The sequence below is a fragment of the Dama dama genome, chromosome 22 (genome assembly GCF_033118175.1).
Source record: "Dama dama isolate Ldn47 chromosome 22, ASM3311817v1, whole genome shotgun sequence".
Lineage (NCBI taxonomy): Eukaryota > Metazoa > Chordata > Mammalia > Artiodactyla > Cervidae > Dama > Dama dama.
The window spans coordinates 10,672,566-10,689,435 of record NC_083702.1 but is presented as its reverse complement, the minus strand read 5'-3'; the positions used below and the strand labels follow the sequence as shown (position 1 = coordinate 10,689,435).

General features: G+C 57.9%; 1 protein-coding gene across 3 annotated transcripts; it reads left to right on the top strand.

The window, feature by feature from the left end:
• The first annotated feature begins 4,303 nt into the window (after positions 1-4,303).
• SH3BP1 (SH3 domain binding protein 1) lies at positions 4,304-16,837 on the top strand. Of its 3 annotated transcripts, none has more exons than XM_061124595.1 (18): positions 4,304-4,512; positions 5,610-5,652; positions 5,885-5,989; positions 6,921-6,997; positions 7,439-7,550; positions 7,649-7,725; positions 8,209-8,347; positions 8,884-8,952; positions 9,091-9,181; positions 9,553-9,698; positions 10,499-10,610; positions 11,252-11,333; positions 11,420-11,500; positions 12,040-12,156; positions 12,705-12,802; positions 13,116-13,257; positions 14,453-14,547; positions 16,635-16,837. In XM_061124595.1, exons 1-18 carry the CDS (start codon positions 4,454-4,456, stop codon positions 16,739-16,741), a joined length of 1,752 nt encoding a protein of 583 aa, XP_060980578.1. In that variant the 5' UTR covers positions 4,304-4,453; the 3' UTR covers positions 16,742-16,837. The 3 variants fall into 3 exon arrangements, with proteins under 3 accessions (XP_060980578.1, XP_060980576.1, XP_060980577.1); XM_061124593.1 differs by having other exon boundaries at positions 15,979-16,837; XM_061124594.1 differs by lacking the exon at positions 16,635-16,837 and adding an exon at positions 15,979-16,228 and having other exon boundaries at positions 14,453-14,492.
• Positions 16,838-16,870: the final 33 nt, after the last annotated feature.

Below are 16,870 nucleotides of genomic sequence, written 5' to 3'. Positions count from 1 at the left end.
CACCCTTCCCTGATCCAGTCTACCCATCAGCTGTCTGCCTGTCCGTCCCGCCAAGTGCCTCCTGAGCGGCCCTGTCATGTCAGACCCCTGAGCCAGGAGCATGGCCACCGGGAGCTGCAGGTGGACTGGAGGTGTCCCATGAGCCTGCATCTGTCTGAGGGGCCAGCTGGGGTGCTCTAATCAGAGGAGGGGGCCCTTTGCTTCCACCACCTGTTGCATCATCCCCAAATACAGGGTGTCAATCTAGACAAGTCCAGAGGCTCTGGAGCCCTCAGGCTGGGAGAGGGGGACACAAGGAAGTATTCTGTGCCTCCTCAAGGGTGACCCCCACCTCCACCCCAAGAGCAGTGGGACTTCCCAGGTCTCAAAGCCACACTTCCACTTCTTTTTGTGCGGCTGGAGGCAGCTGCTTTCCTAAGAGCAAGCACAGGACACTGCTCATCCCTTCATAGCAGCCAAGAGAGCCAGAGGCCACCACTCACCCAGAGAGCCTGTCTCTGCTGTTCCCTGATGCCCCTGCCCGCATCCTCCACAGGCCCCCTGGCAGGGTTCCAGGCCAGCAAGGTAGATAAGAGGGAAGCCGGCCTAACCTGGTGCCTCGCTAGGCCTGGAGCAAGCAGCCCCTCCCTCCAGCCCCGTGAAAGTAAGAAACTTGAGGCTTGGGGAGCTTATCTAGTGCCCAAGGGCACATGTTAGGGCCCAAATGTGACCAGCAGTCCTGGGAGGTGACCACCCTGACTGCACATCACCACCCTCCTCACCACTGGCAAGTGCTGTCCCCCAGGGCCAGGGTTGAGGGCACACGCTCTCCAGGGCTGTCCGGACTGTGGTGTGTCCCTGCCCCAGCTCCACCCAGGATTTCCTGGGAGGTCCTTTTGGCTTGAGGACATTTCTGGAACCGCAGAAATGATGGCCACCCGCTTAGCTGCTCCAGGCAAAAGCCTCCACATGGAGGGCAGCACCGATCCGGCCACAAACACTTTGTCAAGTGTCTAAAAGGGGATGTTTTTGCTCGGTTCTGTGGCCCCACCGCTGACCCCTGCTACCACCACCTCGACGCCAGCCACTGGCCTTCCTGCCCACATCCTGCTGGAGCTTCAGCAGCGGGCGCTTCCCAGGCCGTCGCAGGTTTTTGCAGACAATCTGCACTGAAGCTGCTGAGCCTCCTGAAGCAGCCACGGGGATTAAGGCGGGAGGCGGGGGCGGGCAGGGACCAGCATTTCTGGAGTCTCCAGGCAGTGCCATCTGGCGCAGCAGGAGAGCACGTGGCTGTTTTGGAGCCTGTCGAATCTGCTTCCTAACTTGGTTTCTACCATTTAGCCGGCCAGGGACGTGGGCCAGGAGCCTGGGTCTACTCACCTATAAAACCCCATGATCCCAACCTCACTGGAGAAGGTGCTAGAAGTATCTGACAATAAGTGCCATTGTTCCCACCTAGCAGGACACAGAGGGCAAGGGGGCAACTGAGGCAGGAATGGGGGTTAAAGGATCTTTCCATTCCTGACTTTGCAGGCTGAATAATAAACAGGGTCAGGCACTGTCTTAATGCATTTTACATATCAATTTATTTAACACAACACCCTATCAGGTAGATGCTATTATTATCCTCAAGTGAGCAAAGGCTCAAGAAAGTGAACTGCCTCAGCTCAGGTCACCCTGCTAGTGAGAGGCTGAGCCCAGCTATCCAGCTCTGTCCACACCAGTAAGCTCTGTTCCTGCCATCTCTGGGCTGGAAATAAATGTCCATTGATGCAATGTCTTCACTTGCCATTCAAGTTGGCTGTTTGTTGAGCTCCTGTGACTGTGGCACGTTGTTCAGCCCCTGAATTCAGCGTGAGCCAGACAAGACGCAGGCCCTCGTCAGGAGGACACTCCAGCAAGTCATTGGCTGGTGACCTCTGTGGTCCCACGTATGCAGTTCTAAAACTATGATCTCAACATTCACAGATTGAAACCTCTGTGTCTGAAAGTCTCTGATGACAACATCCTTTGAAGGAACAGCTTATGCTCCAACTACAAGGGCTTCAAACCTTTATTTGATTGTTGATGATCTGAGTGTGCTCGAGCTTAAATATACCCTAAAATATACCCCTCACCCAGCTAAGAGGTATGTCAGTGCCACCCAGGCTGGACACAGAAGAGCCAGGTGCCCTTCCTGCAAAGGCTCTTGGCTTTGGTTGGAGGGGAGTCTGAAGCCCAGAGGGGAGGCTCAGAGTTCACGTGGCCTGATTATACGGCTCAGTTGTTTCCACAGCAGCTGCTGCTACAGTCCACAGGGACTGAACCCTCCTCAAGCTGGAGCTGGGGGCTCAGGCTCAGGCAAAACTAGGAAGGACAGAGGTACAAGCCAGGACTTGCCCTCAAGGCCCTTCAGAACAGCTGGGGAAGTGATCAAGTCCAGGCCAGTGTGGTCTGGGCCAAAGGCAAGGCTGGAACAGGGTGGGAACCCCACGTAGCCTGGAAGTTTCCCAGATGCCAGGACAGTGGCACCTGGTGTCAAGTTGCTGTCTCGGGAGTCTTCTGTTTCCTAATTCTGCACATAGCTGGTTGCAACCACTGCAGAGACAGGGGAAACTGAGTCACCATGAAGTCCAGTGGCGAAGGTGGAGAGGCTAGAACTAGAACCCGGACATTGCAAAGAGCAGCCCCACATCTTAAGAAGCCAAGTCTACACTGGACTCTGATGTCTCTTTCCATCAAGGCATTTGTCAAGCCCTGCCTTCCTCGAGAATCCCCTCCTAGGGGGCCTTCCATCTGGGAGAAGGGAAGTGGGCAAGGAAACCTAGCCTGGGATTGATCCCCTCATCCTGGCCTGAGCCTTTGATCCAACAACCTCCCAACTTCCAGCCAGGATTCCATATTCAGCTTCCCTTCGCAGTCCGTCCCCACCTTGCTAGGGCCTGCCGGCTCTCCCTCTGGAGAGTGGAGGGGCAGCCAGTGTCCAGCGCATGCCCACTGTGTGCCAGGGCCCATGCTGGGAACTGGGAATGTGTCAAGATTCCAAATCGGAGGCTCTCCTCTCAGAAGTCCCCAGTCTGCCCTCTCACACACAGTAGTAGGTGCTCGAGTAACCCTCAAAGTGAACGGAAGCTCTAACAAGACAGAGAGCAGTGAGTCAGCCAGTCTACCTCAGGCCCCCGCCCCCCCACCCTCAGAGCTCTTGATGCCCAACGGGTGCAGAGGTTCAGAGTAAGGAGAGCCTAGTGTTTCCCAAAGGCGCTCATCTTGAGTTTACTAGCAGTTATGGAGCATCTCCCTGGAGAAGGACATGGCAACCCACTCCAGTATTCTTGCCTGGAGAATCCCATGGACAGAGGAGCCTGCTGGGCTACAGCCCATTGGGTCGCAAACAGTTGGACATGACTGAAAAGTGACTGAGCCCACATGCATGGAGCATCTACTGTATGTCCAAGTCTGTTTTGGGTGGAGGGTCAAAGAAATAACTACTACTGAGTTTGGGGAGGTCAGAGCATCAGCCAAATCCCTGCCTCACAAGAAGTCAGGGCTGAGGAAGTCCTCCCAAAGAAGGGACTTCATAGATGGAGGAAACTCCATGTTGAGGCCGGAAGAGAGCAGGGTGGTAGCGAGCTGCTCTGAGAGGGTCTGCCGTGGCTGAAGGAAGGTGGGCACCCCCATGAAGGGCGATGGGAGCAGAAACATGGGTGCTGCAGGAGCAGGCAGGGGTATCTCGTCCACCTTTCTAGGTGGGCAGGGTCAGGACAGCTGACCCACAGGCCATTAGAGGCAGTGAGGCCAGAGTTCCATGGACTGGTCCGAAGGCACACCGCGGCCAGGTGGCCCCAGGACGCCAAAGCGTCCAATCATCTTCCAGCAGGGGAGAGGAGGCTGACCTTTGGCTCCAGGTGGCCAGGGGGTCCTTTGGGAAATGAGTGGTAGGACAGCATCCTTTTGGGAAGCCCGGATGGACCTGTTCTTGGCCTCTGACTGCTAAGCATGGAACCCTGTGTCTCTTTTAAAGAGGGTGCCGAGGTTATTTATACCTTGGCCCGCAGGCCAGTGGGTGGGGCAGGAACCCAGGAAGCCAAGCCGAGCAGGCGCGGTGGCAGGAACGGGCTTACCTGCTTCCCGCCACCGGGGCTGGGCGGGGCGGAGCGGGGAGGAGGGGCCGCGTACACAACCTGTGGATCGCCGGACGGCCGGCAGACCCACACTCGCCGGGACCGGCGAGGGGGTGGCCTGGAGGGGCCCGGAAGGCGCGAAAAGTGCGAGAAAACAAACTTGGGAGAGAGGAGTGACCTGGGGGCCGGGGGCGGAGTCGCCAGCGGGGGAGGAGAGAGCGAGCCGCAGCTAGAGCGCGGCTGGCCCAGGAAGCGAGGAGCGCCGCCCACCCATCCGGGGCGAGAGAGGCGCCGCGGGCCGAGGCAGGCTGGGCCGGGGGCTGCCGGGCCCTCGACCCCCACCGTGACCCCGCGGCCTCCAGCCCGCCCCCAAGATGATGAAGAGGCAGCTGCATCGCATGCGGCAACTGGCCCACACGGGCAGCCTGGGACGGTGAGTGTCAACTCCTTCCTCCCAGCCCCATCCTCACCCGGGCAGGACTCTGGGGAGGCCGAGGAGAGCTGGACAGCCACCACCAGCTGGACTGGCCACCTCTCCTCCTTCCTCCGAAAGCCACCCCCACCTCCAAAGCAGGAGGAGCGGGCCCTGGCCTTTGGGGCAGGGGAACCCCCAGCTCTCATTGGAGGGTGGGTGGAGGAGGATCAAGGATGTTGGGTCTTCTCTGTCTCTAGGAGCCCCCAAGTGGATGGTCCTCCCCGACCTCACTTGTCCTCTCTGTACAATGGGGATGTTAACCATCTCTGGTTGCCCCGGGGAGGTGAGGGTTGCTCAGGGACCCAGACCTGGGTGAAGCAGAAGACATAGGGTCCAGGCAGCAATGGAAGGAGGGGCTTGCCCCTGTCCTGCCCTGCGCCTCTTCCTGCCACCGCCAGCCTGGAGGCCTCCTGTTTCTCTGTCTTGCTTCTGCTTTTCATAGCCTCAGGTGGAAACATCCCCAAGTCCACAAACCTCTGGGCTGGTGGGGTGGAGGCCGGAAATATAGGGAGCTCCCAGAGCCTGCCTTCTCTCCTCTTACCCCTGCGCTGGGCAGGGGTCCCCCCAGGGGAAGGGACCAGGTATCCACAGACCCGCACAGATGCCTGTGCAAGCGTGGGCAGCTAGGCCACCTTTCTCTGAGCCGCAGTGTGCGCACATGTCCTGGGCCCCTGCCGGCCACCACAGTCCAGAGTCCTGTGTGACCCGCAGCTCGGGAGTCTGAGCTTGCACACTTCCCGTTCTTGGGGCCAGCCCAACCCTCCTCTCCCCGGGTCAGCAGAAGAGAGAGACTCCTCCAGTCCCCACTTCAGTTTCGTCCGCCCTGTCTCAGGACACAGCCCTGGGTGGAGGAGGAAAAAGCCCAGTATCCCATTCCCGCCCCCACGGAATGTGTTCCGACTGGGATTGAGCAGGCGGGCCACCCAGGGCGGCCTGACTGGGAGGGGCACTGGGAGGAACTGGGGTTTAGGTGCCCTGATTGGGGAGGGGGGCAGGAGGAGGCAGGGGGTTTCCTAACTTGGGCCCGCTCAGCAGAAGCTCTCTCCCCACCACAGCACCCCGGAGACTGCAGAGTTCCTGGGTGAGGACCTGCAGCAGGTACGTGCCTGGTCCGGCAGCGGGTGGCAGGGCAGGTCCATACAGGCTGTCTTCAGAGGCCCCAGGCGGGGATGCCAGTGGGGGCGTCGAGTTGAGTCATTCCCACGCTGTTGGCCATGGGGTCCCCAAGAGGAGCGAGAGAAAGATAGTTTCTGCTCTGGGGGAGAAGAAGGCAGTGGGGCATGGGGGATGACAGCCCCCCATGATCTGTAACCCCCGGACCTCCTCCCAGGTGGAGCAGCGGCTGGAGCCAGCTAAGCGAGCAGCCCACAATGTCCACAAACGGCTGCAGGCCTGTCTGCAGGGCCAGAGCGGGGCGGAAATGGACAAGCGGGTGGTAAGTGGGGGTCCCAGCGAGGAGGGGCCTGGGCAGGACATCTCGGTCCAGTGGGACAGTGAGGTCGGGGCTGGGTTCTCCCTGCTAGTCTGAGTCTCTGGCACCAAGGGGGTGGAGGTTGCTCTGTCCCAAGGCCCTTCCGGCCCCTCACTCATGAGGTCCTATTTCTTCCCCTCCCCTTCTTGACCCCGCCTCCTCAGCGCCAATCCTCTGCACCAAAGCCAGGCCCCTGACCACCTGAACTTCTCTGTCCAGTCAGCACCGAGCAGGTGCTTTCCACTGGGCAGCCTGTGAGGGCTTCCTGAAGGAAGCGGCATTTGAACTGGATTTTGTGTTACTCACTAGTATTAATCAGCAGCCAGTATTTATGGACTGATTATGGCTAGTCAGTTGCTAAGATATGTCCGTGCCTTGCCTCACTGAATGCCGACAACAGCCATGGAGGAAGCTGCCTTTATTAGCACTGTCTGCAGGAGGAAGTGGAGATGGAGAGGTAGAGTGACTCGTTTAAGGTCACACAGCTAGTACGTGGCGAAACCGAGATTTGAACTCTGGTCTCCCTGACCTAAACTGGTGGTGCTCCTCACAACACTAGCTAGGGACGTGGGAGGCATGTTTTATAATCAGACAACCATTCAGTATGGCCAGAGCAATAGGGAGCCATGGAGAGTTTTGAATTCCTCAGAAGCTAGGTCAGCAACAGAGGCCCTGCGGCAGGGGTAAGGGTCCACTCCGAGGCTGTGTTCCTGGCTCCCCACTCTCCCTTTAACTGTGCGTGGACCTCAGGCGAGCTCCATGTGCGCTGTCTTCAGTGTTCCATCCAGTGACAGGACTTGGGCTTTCCTTCCTGCCCATTCAAGTGGCTTCTGGGAGGGGGCAGCCAGCAAGCATGTGCACTCGTGCTCACAGCCATCCCTGCCCCTCCCTGCAGAAGAAGCTTCCCCTCATGGCTCTGTCCACCACGATGGCCGAGAGCTTCAAGGAGTTGGACCCCGATTCCAGCATGGGGTGAGCACGGACAGGGCCCTCAGCCCTCAGCTGGAGATGCCGAGGAGGGATCTGGGCTGGGAGAAGGTCCCGGTCAGAGAGGGCACCCGCCGTGGATGGATGACCAGGCTGGGGAGCAGTCCTGGGCTGGAAAGTGTCCAGGGCAGTGAGGGTAGCCAGGTCTGGGAGGGCATTGGGTTCGGTGAAGATGGAGAGACAGAACAGAAGGAGGTCGGGACTTCCCTGATAGTCCAGTGGTTAAGACTCCACACTGCCCATGCAGGAGCTGCAGGTTCGATCCCTGGTCTGAGAACTAAGATCCCACATGCCATGCACATGGTCAAAAGAATTTTGAAAAAAAGAAGAGACAGGAGGTGATAGGGAGGGAGGAGGCCCTCAGTCTCTCCAGAGAAGGGGTGAGGAGCTGTGGGAGCCCGGGCCCACTGGGTTCTGTATCCACAGGAAGGCCTTGGAGATGAGCTGTGTCATTCAGAACCAGCTGGCCCGCATCCTGGCCGAGTTTGAGATGACCCTGGAGAGGGACGTACTGCAGCCGCTCAGCCGGCTAAGCGAGGTGACCCCCTCCCCACCTTCTGCCCCCAGCTCCCCCAGCCCCCGCTTCTTCAGCCTGCTGAACCCCCACCCCCACCTCCTACCCACACCTGCCCCCAGGAGGAGCTGCCAGCCATCCTCAAGCACAAGAAAAGCCTGCAGAAGCTGGTGTCTGACTGGAACACGCTCAAGAGCAGGTGGGAGCCACAGTCTCAAGGAGGGTGGTTCACGCCTAGGTCAGCCTACAGATGTGGCCACAGAGGTTCAAGACCCCTCCCCCACTAGGAGGATACTGCAGGGTGCTTAGGGGTACAGTGTGTGTCCTTGTGCACACACCTGGGGCTTAGGAAGACATATGGTGATGGTGCATGCGAGGGGGCCTCTGTGCACGTGCTTGTGCCAGCTGGAGGTAACCCCAAAACCTGGGACAGCCATCAACAACCCTCCAAGAACCCTGGAGGGCCTCCACCCTCCACTCTGGAGGTGTGTGGCTAGGATCACCGAGCCCACCACCAGGGGGCGCCCCAAAGCTGTGCCCGCGCCAAGCCGAGACCCCAGACCTGTGCCGCCCTGGGATTTATGTCTGTCAACCCCCAGAATCCTGTGGGGTCGGGCCGATGGAGGGGCACTTGGCCCTGGACATGGGGACAGTGACCATCCCACCTTGGGATGCTCCCCAGGCTCAGTCAGGCGGCTAAGAACTCTGGCAGCGGTCAGGGCCTGGGCAGCGGCCCGGGCAGCCACACCACCACAGCCAACAAGGTGGAGACGCTGAAGGAGGAGGAGGAGGAGCTGAAGAGGAAGGTGGAGCAGTGCAAGGTGAGGGGCAGTGGCGGCTTCCTGGATGTGCGGGTGGCGGGGGTGGGTGCCGTCCCCACTTCACAGGTGACGAGAGGTGACGCGACTTGCCCCAGACCACGTGGCTAGGAAGCAGGCGAGCCAGGATTTGGATCTGGGCTGCCAGGCTCCGGGGTGTGTGTACTCAGCCGTGACCTGGTAGCTGCTTCTGTCCGTATCATGCCTGTAACACCTGGGCAGGAGGGGGCGGGGAGGAGGGCACGAGGGGAGAATCTTGGCGTGTTGGCTAAGTGAATGAATGAAAGGTGAGTGAATGAAAGAGTGGTGAGTGATACAGAGCACTGGGTTGAGGATATGTGGACACAGAAGAGGAACAGAAGAGCCCCTCAAGGGTTTGGAGGGGTTCCCGTGGGCTGGCCCAATAGCAAACCTTGGCAGAGCGAGAGCAGAGTGGACTCCGACCTTCCCGTACAACTTGGGCAAACCTCTACCCGCACCAAGCTTCCCCAGCAGGCCCCAGCCTCCCTGGTACAAGCCCTGCTCTCTTTGTCCCCAAGGACGAGTACTTGGCCGACCTGTACCACTTTGCCACTAAGGAGGACACCTATGCCAACTACTTCATCCACGTGAGTCCAAGACCAGGCTCCAGCCACCCGGAGCTCAGGGGCCACTGAGATCTCCCACAAGGTGGTGGGAGGGAAAGGTCTGCATTTGTGGCCCCTGGGGGAGACTGAGCTTCCCTCAGTTCCCCCTTGTCCCCACAGCTCATGGAGATTCAGGCAGATTACCATCGCAAGTCTCTGAGCTCACTGGACACCGCCCTGGCTGAGCTGAAGGAGAACCACAGCCAAACAGGTGGGGACCTGACCCCTGTCCCCCACCCTGCTCAGGGCCTGTTAAGAAGCTTGCACTCCATCCCGAAAGGCACTGGGGAGCCTAGGATGAGTTCTGTCCAGGGGAGGGCTCAATGAGAGTTATGATGGAGAGATTGCTTTGGCGGCTGCATGCAGGATAGAATGAAGGGGCAGGATGGAGACCTGTAGGCAGAAGGGAAGTGACGGAGGCCTGGGCTGGGGTGGAGGCAGTGGAGGTGGGCAGATTGGAGAGATGTATGGGATGGTTTCAGGATGTATCCTGTGGGTGGTCAGGAGGGAGGTGGAAGCCCCCTGACCTGGCTGCTCAGGGGTGGGAGGACCCTGGGCCGCTGATCTATCTCGTCCCTGCAGACCCCTCCCCCTCGATGACGGCCGCCCCCTTCTCCAGGGTGTATGGGGTGCCTCTGGGAACCCACCTCCGAGAGCTGGGCCGGGACATCGCCCTGCCCATCGAGGCCTGCGTCATGATGCTGCTCTCTGAGGGCATGAAGGAAGAGGTGGGGCTCGCTGGGGCAGGTGGGGAAGGAGCACGGGCCCCTCATCCCGTCCCACCCCTCCCACACGTTGCCTGGGCCCACACCTCCCGCCCATGCCTGTGCTGGGGTGTAATCCCACCATTAGCGCCCAGCTGCCAAGAAAAGGCGTGGCCTCCTGCGGTTGAACTGATGCCACCTCCCCCTTAGTGATGCTCACATGGACCGGGCCCTGTGCTGTCAACCCTGTGCACTCCTTGCTCTGTTGCATTACCCCAGTAAACCTTGCAGGGAGCCCTCCATTTCTGCAAACCCTACCTCTTGCAAAATTGGCTCCATTTTGCAAGAGGTAGACAGAGGCCAGTGGGTAGGCGTGCCCAGTGGCAGGTGAGAAGGTTGGTGGAGAAGCCGGGGAAGCCACATGAGTCACAGCCCCATGCTGCCCTTATCCTTCCTATGCATCTCGGTCCTGCTAGCACATCGGCTGCTTTCCTGAGGACAGACCTTTAGGAGGTGGATCACACTTCAAAGACAGACCTAGGCTTCAGGATAGTCCTGCGGAGCCTCTTGTCCCTCCACTTCTGTCTAGACTCCAGTCTCCTCATCACTTCCCAGCTCCTCCCAGGCTTCTCGTTTTGTTCAGAATCCTAGACCTTGAGAGTCGAGAGGAGCCACGGACACGGTGGTGTTCACTCTGCCCACCAGCCCAGGGGGCCCCCGAGGCCTTTCCCTGGGCCGTGAGTGGGCCAGGGCCTCCCAGGCAGGGGTTCCTGCCCCCACCCCAACCCCTCCGTGACCCCCACTTGCCCCCTCTTGCCCCGCAGGGCCTCTTCCGTCTGGCCGCCGGAGCGTCGGTGCTAAAGCGCCTCAAGCAGACCATGGCCTCGGACCCCCGCAGCCTGCAGGAGTTCTGCTCTGACCCCCACGCTGTGGCAGGTACCTGCACCAAGGAGCCCTGGGTGGAGGGCCTTTCCCCAGGGCCCTCCCTTGAAGCTGCCTGAGATGGTCCCGTGATAGTTTAGCTTAAGGCCTGATCCTCTGCCAAGAAGACACCTGAGCAGGCATAGGGATCCTTAACATGGGGTCCATCGTCAGCCCCCTGAAACATGTGTATGTTTTTCTGGGGACAAGATCACTAGGCTTCATCATTTTCTCAAGAGCGCTTGTGACCCAAAGAAATGATTCAGTTCAGTTCAGTTCAGTTCAGTCGCTCAGTCATGTCCGACTCTTTGTGACCCCATGGACTGCATCACACCAGGCCTCCCTATCCATTGCCAACTCCCGGAGTTTACTCAAACTCATGCCTATTGAGTCGGTGATGCCATCCAGCCATCTCATCCTCTGTTGTCCCCTTCTCCTCCTGCCTTCAATCTTTCCCAGCATCAGGGTCTTTTCAAATGAGTCAGTTCTCCACATCAGGTGGCCAAAGTATTGGAGTTTCAGCTTCAGCATCAGGGTTAGACCTAGACATGTTAGTATGAACAAGAGCTACAGGTTCCTAACATGGAGAGAGCCAGGCACTGGGGGTAAAGGTGGGGGCTTTGGGGGCTGAGTCTGAGTCCCTGCCACCACTCCAGGTGCCCTTAAGTCCTACCTGCGCGAGCTGCCAGAGCCCCTGATGACCTTTGACCTCTATGACGATTGGATGAAGGCAGCCAGGTAAGGATGAGGGGCGTGTGCTGGGGAGGACTAGGCTGCAGATAGGCTGTTCAGGACAGGCTCACCCGGTCTTTCCTCCTCCCCAGCCTGAAGGAGCCAGGAGCCCGACTGGAGGCCCTCCAGGAGGTGTGCAGCCGTCTGCCCCACGAGAACCTCAGCAACCTCAGGTAGCCCCACCTACCACCCCTACCACCCCCCTCCTCCCTAGCCTCCCCAGCCAAAGCCCAGCTGGCCCTTCAGGGCCCTGGGCTGGAGTCCTCCCCCCTTCTACTAGGCAATATTTCTGAAAATATAGCTTTGATATATTAACCATGTGTTTTTAATACTAGACGTTGAACTGAACATATAGCTTGAACCCTGATGCCACCCCACCCAATGGCTTTAGATCGTTCTTCTGTCACCCTGTGGTCCTGCCCTAGCAATTTAACTCTCTGTGCCTTGGCGCCCTCAAGTGGAAGACATGGAACATAACAGTCCCAGCTCTGTAGGGCGGCTGGGGGGTTTGCAACTTAGTGCCTGCAATGGAGGTGGTGTTCAGTAGGTCGGCTGGTGTAACTAGTAAAAAAATGTTTAAATATCCCATGTGGTGTCTTTGCTGCTCTTTGGAAACCCTGGGCTGAGAAGGTCTCAGGTCTTGGGGGCATCCATGGGTATTCATGGCCTAAGACATCTGGCCACTGGTCCAAGCCTCCTTCCCACCCCCCAGGTATCTGATGAAGTTCCTAGCGCAGCTGGCTGAGGAGCAGGAGGTGAACAAGATGACACCCAGCAACATCGCCATTGTCCTGGGGCCCAACCTGCTGTGGCCCCCTGAGAAAGAAGGGTGAGGGGCTGTGGATTGGGGGAAGGTGGCACTCTTGCCCCCCCATTTCAACATCTGCTTATTTTTCCCCTGGGCCCCAGTTTTTCCATCCTTGGAGTGGGTTGAGCAACTTCTATTGTCAAGGCTGCTGTGAGGATCATGGGATCATGGACCCCACAGGGCTTCAGAGATAGACATTCTGGGTAATGGCTTTAATGGGATGCTTGGTGGCCTGTTGCAGGAGCCAGAGATCTGGTTCTAGCCTCACCCCCTTCAACCTTCCAGGGATGAACCTTATAAAGTCACTCTGGACCTTCATTTCTTTATTTGTAAGTTGGAGAGAAACTAGACAAACATTGAGAATTTTTTCTTTGGGAATTTGATGAGATAATAAATAGAGAAATGTATTATAAACTGTAAAGTGTGATATGTGAGGGGTTGTAATTCACCCGGCCACGGATGGCGAAAGGATTGATCCTTGTGTCCCCAGCACCCAGCACAGGCCCAGAGAGTTGGGGTCACTCGACTTTGCTAAATGATGACTCACTTTGGCTCTCTTTTTGTCCCAGGGACCTGGCCCAGCTGGATGCAGCCTCGGTCTCATCCATCCAGGTGGTAGGCGTGGTTGAGGCTCTGATACAGAACACTGACACCCTCTTTCCTGGAGGTAAAACTCCTGTCTTTGTGAACGATCCACCCAACTTGGCGCCCTCCAGACTCCGTTTCAGTCCCTGGCAGCCCTGCAAACTCACCAGGAGGCCTGGAGGAAATGGCTTCTCCCCCTGAGCCTCAGTTTCTCATCTGTAAAATGGGGATGCTTGTGTGTGCTTTGTGGGATTGCTGTGAGGCCCACCTGGGCGTAGAAAGGTGAAACACAGTCTAGATAACATCAGGAGAAAGGGAAAGTGGTCCTGATGCCTGCCGGGGTGGAGAGGCCAGTGGAAGCTCTGAAAGTTCAGACCTGCCCCCTCTGTCTGCAGATATCAACTTCAATGTGTCGGGCCTGTTCTCAGCGCCTGCCCCCCAGGACAAGGTCAGCGACATGCCGGCTTCTGAGGAGCTTCCATCGATTCCCCCACCCACCCCGGCTGCTGTCCCAGCCTCAGTGGCTACCAAGGAAAGGTAAGGACTGACGGGTACGAAGGGCCCCGTCCTGGCCCGAAGATGCCCAGCCAGAAGCACTATCTCTCAGGGCATCCAAGAGCATTTTAGGAAATAGAATTATTATATTTTCCTCCCAAATACCAGGTTTCCCAGTTTGGAGTGGGTAGGACTCAGGCATATTCTTCTCAGCCTCTGATGTGTTCCCTGCTGTCTTATATAGCTCTTTACTGAATACCTACTCTGTGCCAGGCACTGTTTCAGGTCCTGGAGATTTAGAGAACTGAGCCTTTTGGAATTTGTAAATACCATACTTTCCAGTCTTCTCTTTGATCCTTTAAACTGGAAGAAGGGCTGCGTGGTGGCATACTGCCTCCTTACCCAGTGGGTATTGTTCAGTTATCACAGACTGCTGGGGCCCAGAACGTGAATTTCCTTAGATGAAGAAGACAGACACATGCTGCCCTTAGGGCTTGCATTCCAAGGGGTGGGAGACAGAATCAACCAGAACACCAACATAATGTCAGCCCGTTATGCGTGCTACGAAGAACAGTAGAACAGGGCCGGGTGGTCAAGTAGGGAACAGGGATCAAGAAAGCAGCGGTCAGGAAGGGCCTCCCCGAGGAGTAGCCAATAAAGCAGAGCCAGGAATGAGCCATGGCTTCCTCTGCTTCTCATCCGCTCTGTGGCTTCTAGTGGTCGAAACATCCCATGAAGATCACATGGAGGCTGGGACTTCCCTAGTAGTCCAGTAGTTAAGAATCCACCTTGCAATGCAGGGCGCATGGGTTCAATCCTTGGTTGGGGAACTAAGATCCCACATGCCCCAGAGTTGACTGAGCCTGTGAGCCACAACTCAAGAGTGCGTGCACCACAACGAAAGGTCCCGAGTGCCACAATTGAGATCCAACCCGGCCAAGTTAATTACTTTTAAAAGCAGGTGGCATGGAGGCTGAGAGCTGAGCCTTTCTGCCCCCATCCTGGCCACATGGGGGACCGTGGACACTGTCACAGTAGCACACAGCAGCCGGGGCTCAGTGGATGCAGACTCTGGCCAATGCTAGAGGATCTTGTCAGACCCCAGGCCCGGCCCAGGGTGGTGGGGAACAGCTCCAGGAGGACCCAGACTCAGCCTGTTGGCTGAGAGACACCCCTGGATGCCTGGAGACCTCTGGGAGATGCCATGGCTGACCCTGACCCTCTCCTTCCCTTGCAGGGCAGAGTCCGAGGCGCCCCACAGACCAACCTCCCCCAAGGTCAGTCGGAGCCCCCCAGAGGCGGCCACCCCAGCAGAGGAGATGGCTCGGAGGAGTGAGTTGGCCATGGGAGGAGAAGGGGCAGAGGGTGGGCAGTGAGAGGGATCAATAATCTCATACTGTCCCAGTTTTCAGACAGCCAGGGGAGGCATGGAATCCAGGGGGCTAGGGCCTGGGTTTGCTGCCTGACACTCTGAGATCAGATTCCAGCTCTATGATCTTGAACAGGTGACTTCACCTGTTTGTGCCTCAGCTTCTTCCTCTGTGTAATGGGACAATAACCGCACCTACCTTGAAACTATTTAGAGAATTAAATGGGGCTGCCTGGCCCATACTCAGCACCCAGTAAATGCTCCATAAGTAGTGACTGTGAGTGTTGAGGGCAGTGGAGTCCAGTCCCTCAAGAAGCCCTGGGATCACGGAGTGCAGAGGAAAGTGGGGTCTTCAAAGCACAGTGGATGAAGGAGTGGCAGTGGTGGTGGTTAGGTGGTCTCCTTCTGTGCCTCTTTGGTGCAATTACATGTTGAAGTGGCCTAAAGCCAGGCAGGTGAGAAGGTCAGGGGTTCAAGTGGAGAATATGCCAGGGTGACTAGGACACTTGAAAGGTCCGGCCCAGGAGGCGCTAGAGTTTTCTACCCAGATGGCAGTGGATGGAGCAGGAAGCTCTGGACCGGCCGGAGCTAGCAGGTCACACAGGGACCATTCTTACAGGAGGGGGCTTCTAGCCACTTTTCCTGGAAGGGGTGGGGACAGATGGGATGTTAGCTCACCAGAGGACAAGATAAAGGACTGTCATAGCATCACCTGGGCTCATCCTCACAGCAGCCCTGGGAAGTGAAAGCTGTCACCCCATCTCAGCGATGAAGAAACTGAGGCTCCAGGGGGCAAGTCCCCCAGTGGGTAGATGCAGAGCTTGGAGCAGAGCCTAGCTGTCCTGGCCCCATCCAGCCCCTTGGCTGCCTTGCGAGGTTGGACCATGCAGACAACTCTGAGGTGGGGCAGCCCTACCCCCACTTCTGAGCGGGACTCAGAAGCCCTGCTTCTGAGCAGGGGGTGAGGAGGACCCAGCTGGCCAGTGGAACAGGTGGCATTTCTTTATTCAACAAATATGTACCAAACACCTACTCTGTGCCATCCATGCGCTGTGCCAGCCAGCTGGACAGAAGATGGCCTCACTTAGTTTGCGTTCTAGTCAGGGAGGCAAGAAGGAAGGGAGCAAAATTAAAACTGACAAGATCATTTCAGAGGACATGAAGTCCCCCATGAAGAAAATATGACTGGAAGTTATGACAGTAACTGGGGCCAGGTCGGGGAGGGGCCCTCAAGCTGAGGACAGATGTGGACAGAGGCCTGAATGATGAGCAGCCAGTGTGGACCCTGTTCCCGGCAGAAGGGACAGCAGATAAAAGTTCTTGCAGTGGCATCAAGCTTGGGGGTTTGCCCCAGGCAGTATAGATGCCTAACCACCCCTTTCCTTCCTCCACAGCCAAGCGCCCAGCACCTGCCAGGCCCACCATGCCGCCCCCCCAGGTCTCCAGCACCCGCAGCTCCCCTCCAGCACCACCCCTGCCCCCTGGCTCTGGCAGCCCTGTGACCCCTCGGGCTCTGCCCCGTCGTCTGGTTGGCAGCAGCCTCCGGGCTCCCACGGTGCCACCCCCGTTGCCTCCCACTGCCCCCCAGCCTGCCCAGCGTCAGAGCCGGCGCTCACCAGCTTCCCCCAGCCCGGCCTCCCCAGGTCCGGCCTCTCTCAGCCCAGTCAGCCTGAGCTCGCCTGCACATGTGGACCTGGGGGTGGCCACTGAGGAGGGAGAGGCCCCTGAGGCTGCAGGCAGGGCCCCCACTGCCCCAGTCATCCCCCCTCAGGCCCGGCCCAGGAGCCTCGCCTCAGAGACCAACTGAGCCCACAGCTCCCCCACGACACCCCTCAGCACCCCTTTCCTCCCACCTCATCCTCCTAGGACACAGCCCTCACCCCTCCCAAGGGGGCGGGGGCCTCCAGCCTTTGCCTAAAGTGCCTTGGTGCCCGCTGGGTCGGCCCCCACGGCAAGAAGGACTCAGGACAGTCCTCCACTTCCAGACCTTTTCCTCTTGGATCACCCTGGGCCTCAAGGGCCCCTCAGCCACCTCCCTGCTTTCTGGCAGGGTCCCAGGGGAGCCGCCGGAAGGAAGCAGAGGCTTGCCTGCTCCCACAGGACATTTTTTTTTTCTCTTGCCAACATATTGGTTTTTTTTGTAAGGCTGGCAAATAAATTATTTTGGACAAAACTGGAGCAGCTACCCAAATGATAGTTTTATTTTCTGTCCTTGAAATAAAGAAGCCACTTTGATAAAAGGGGAAAAAATTACTTATTCTTTGCCTCCTTTCTTTTTTCTTGTCT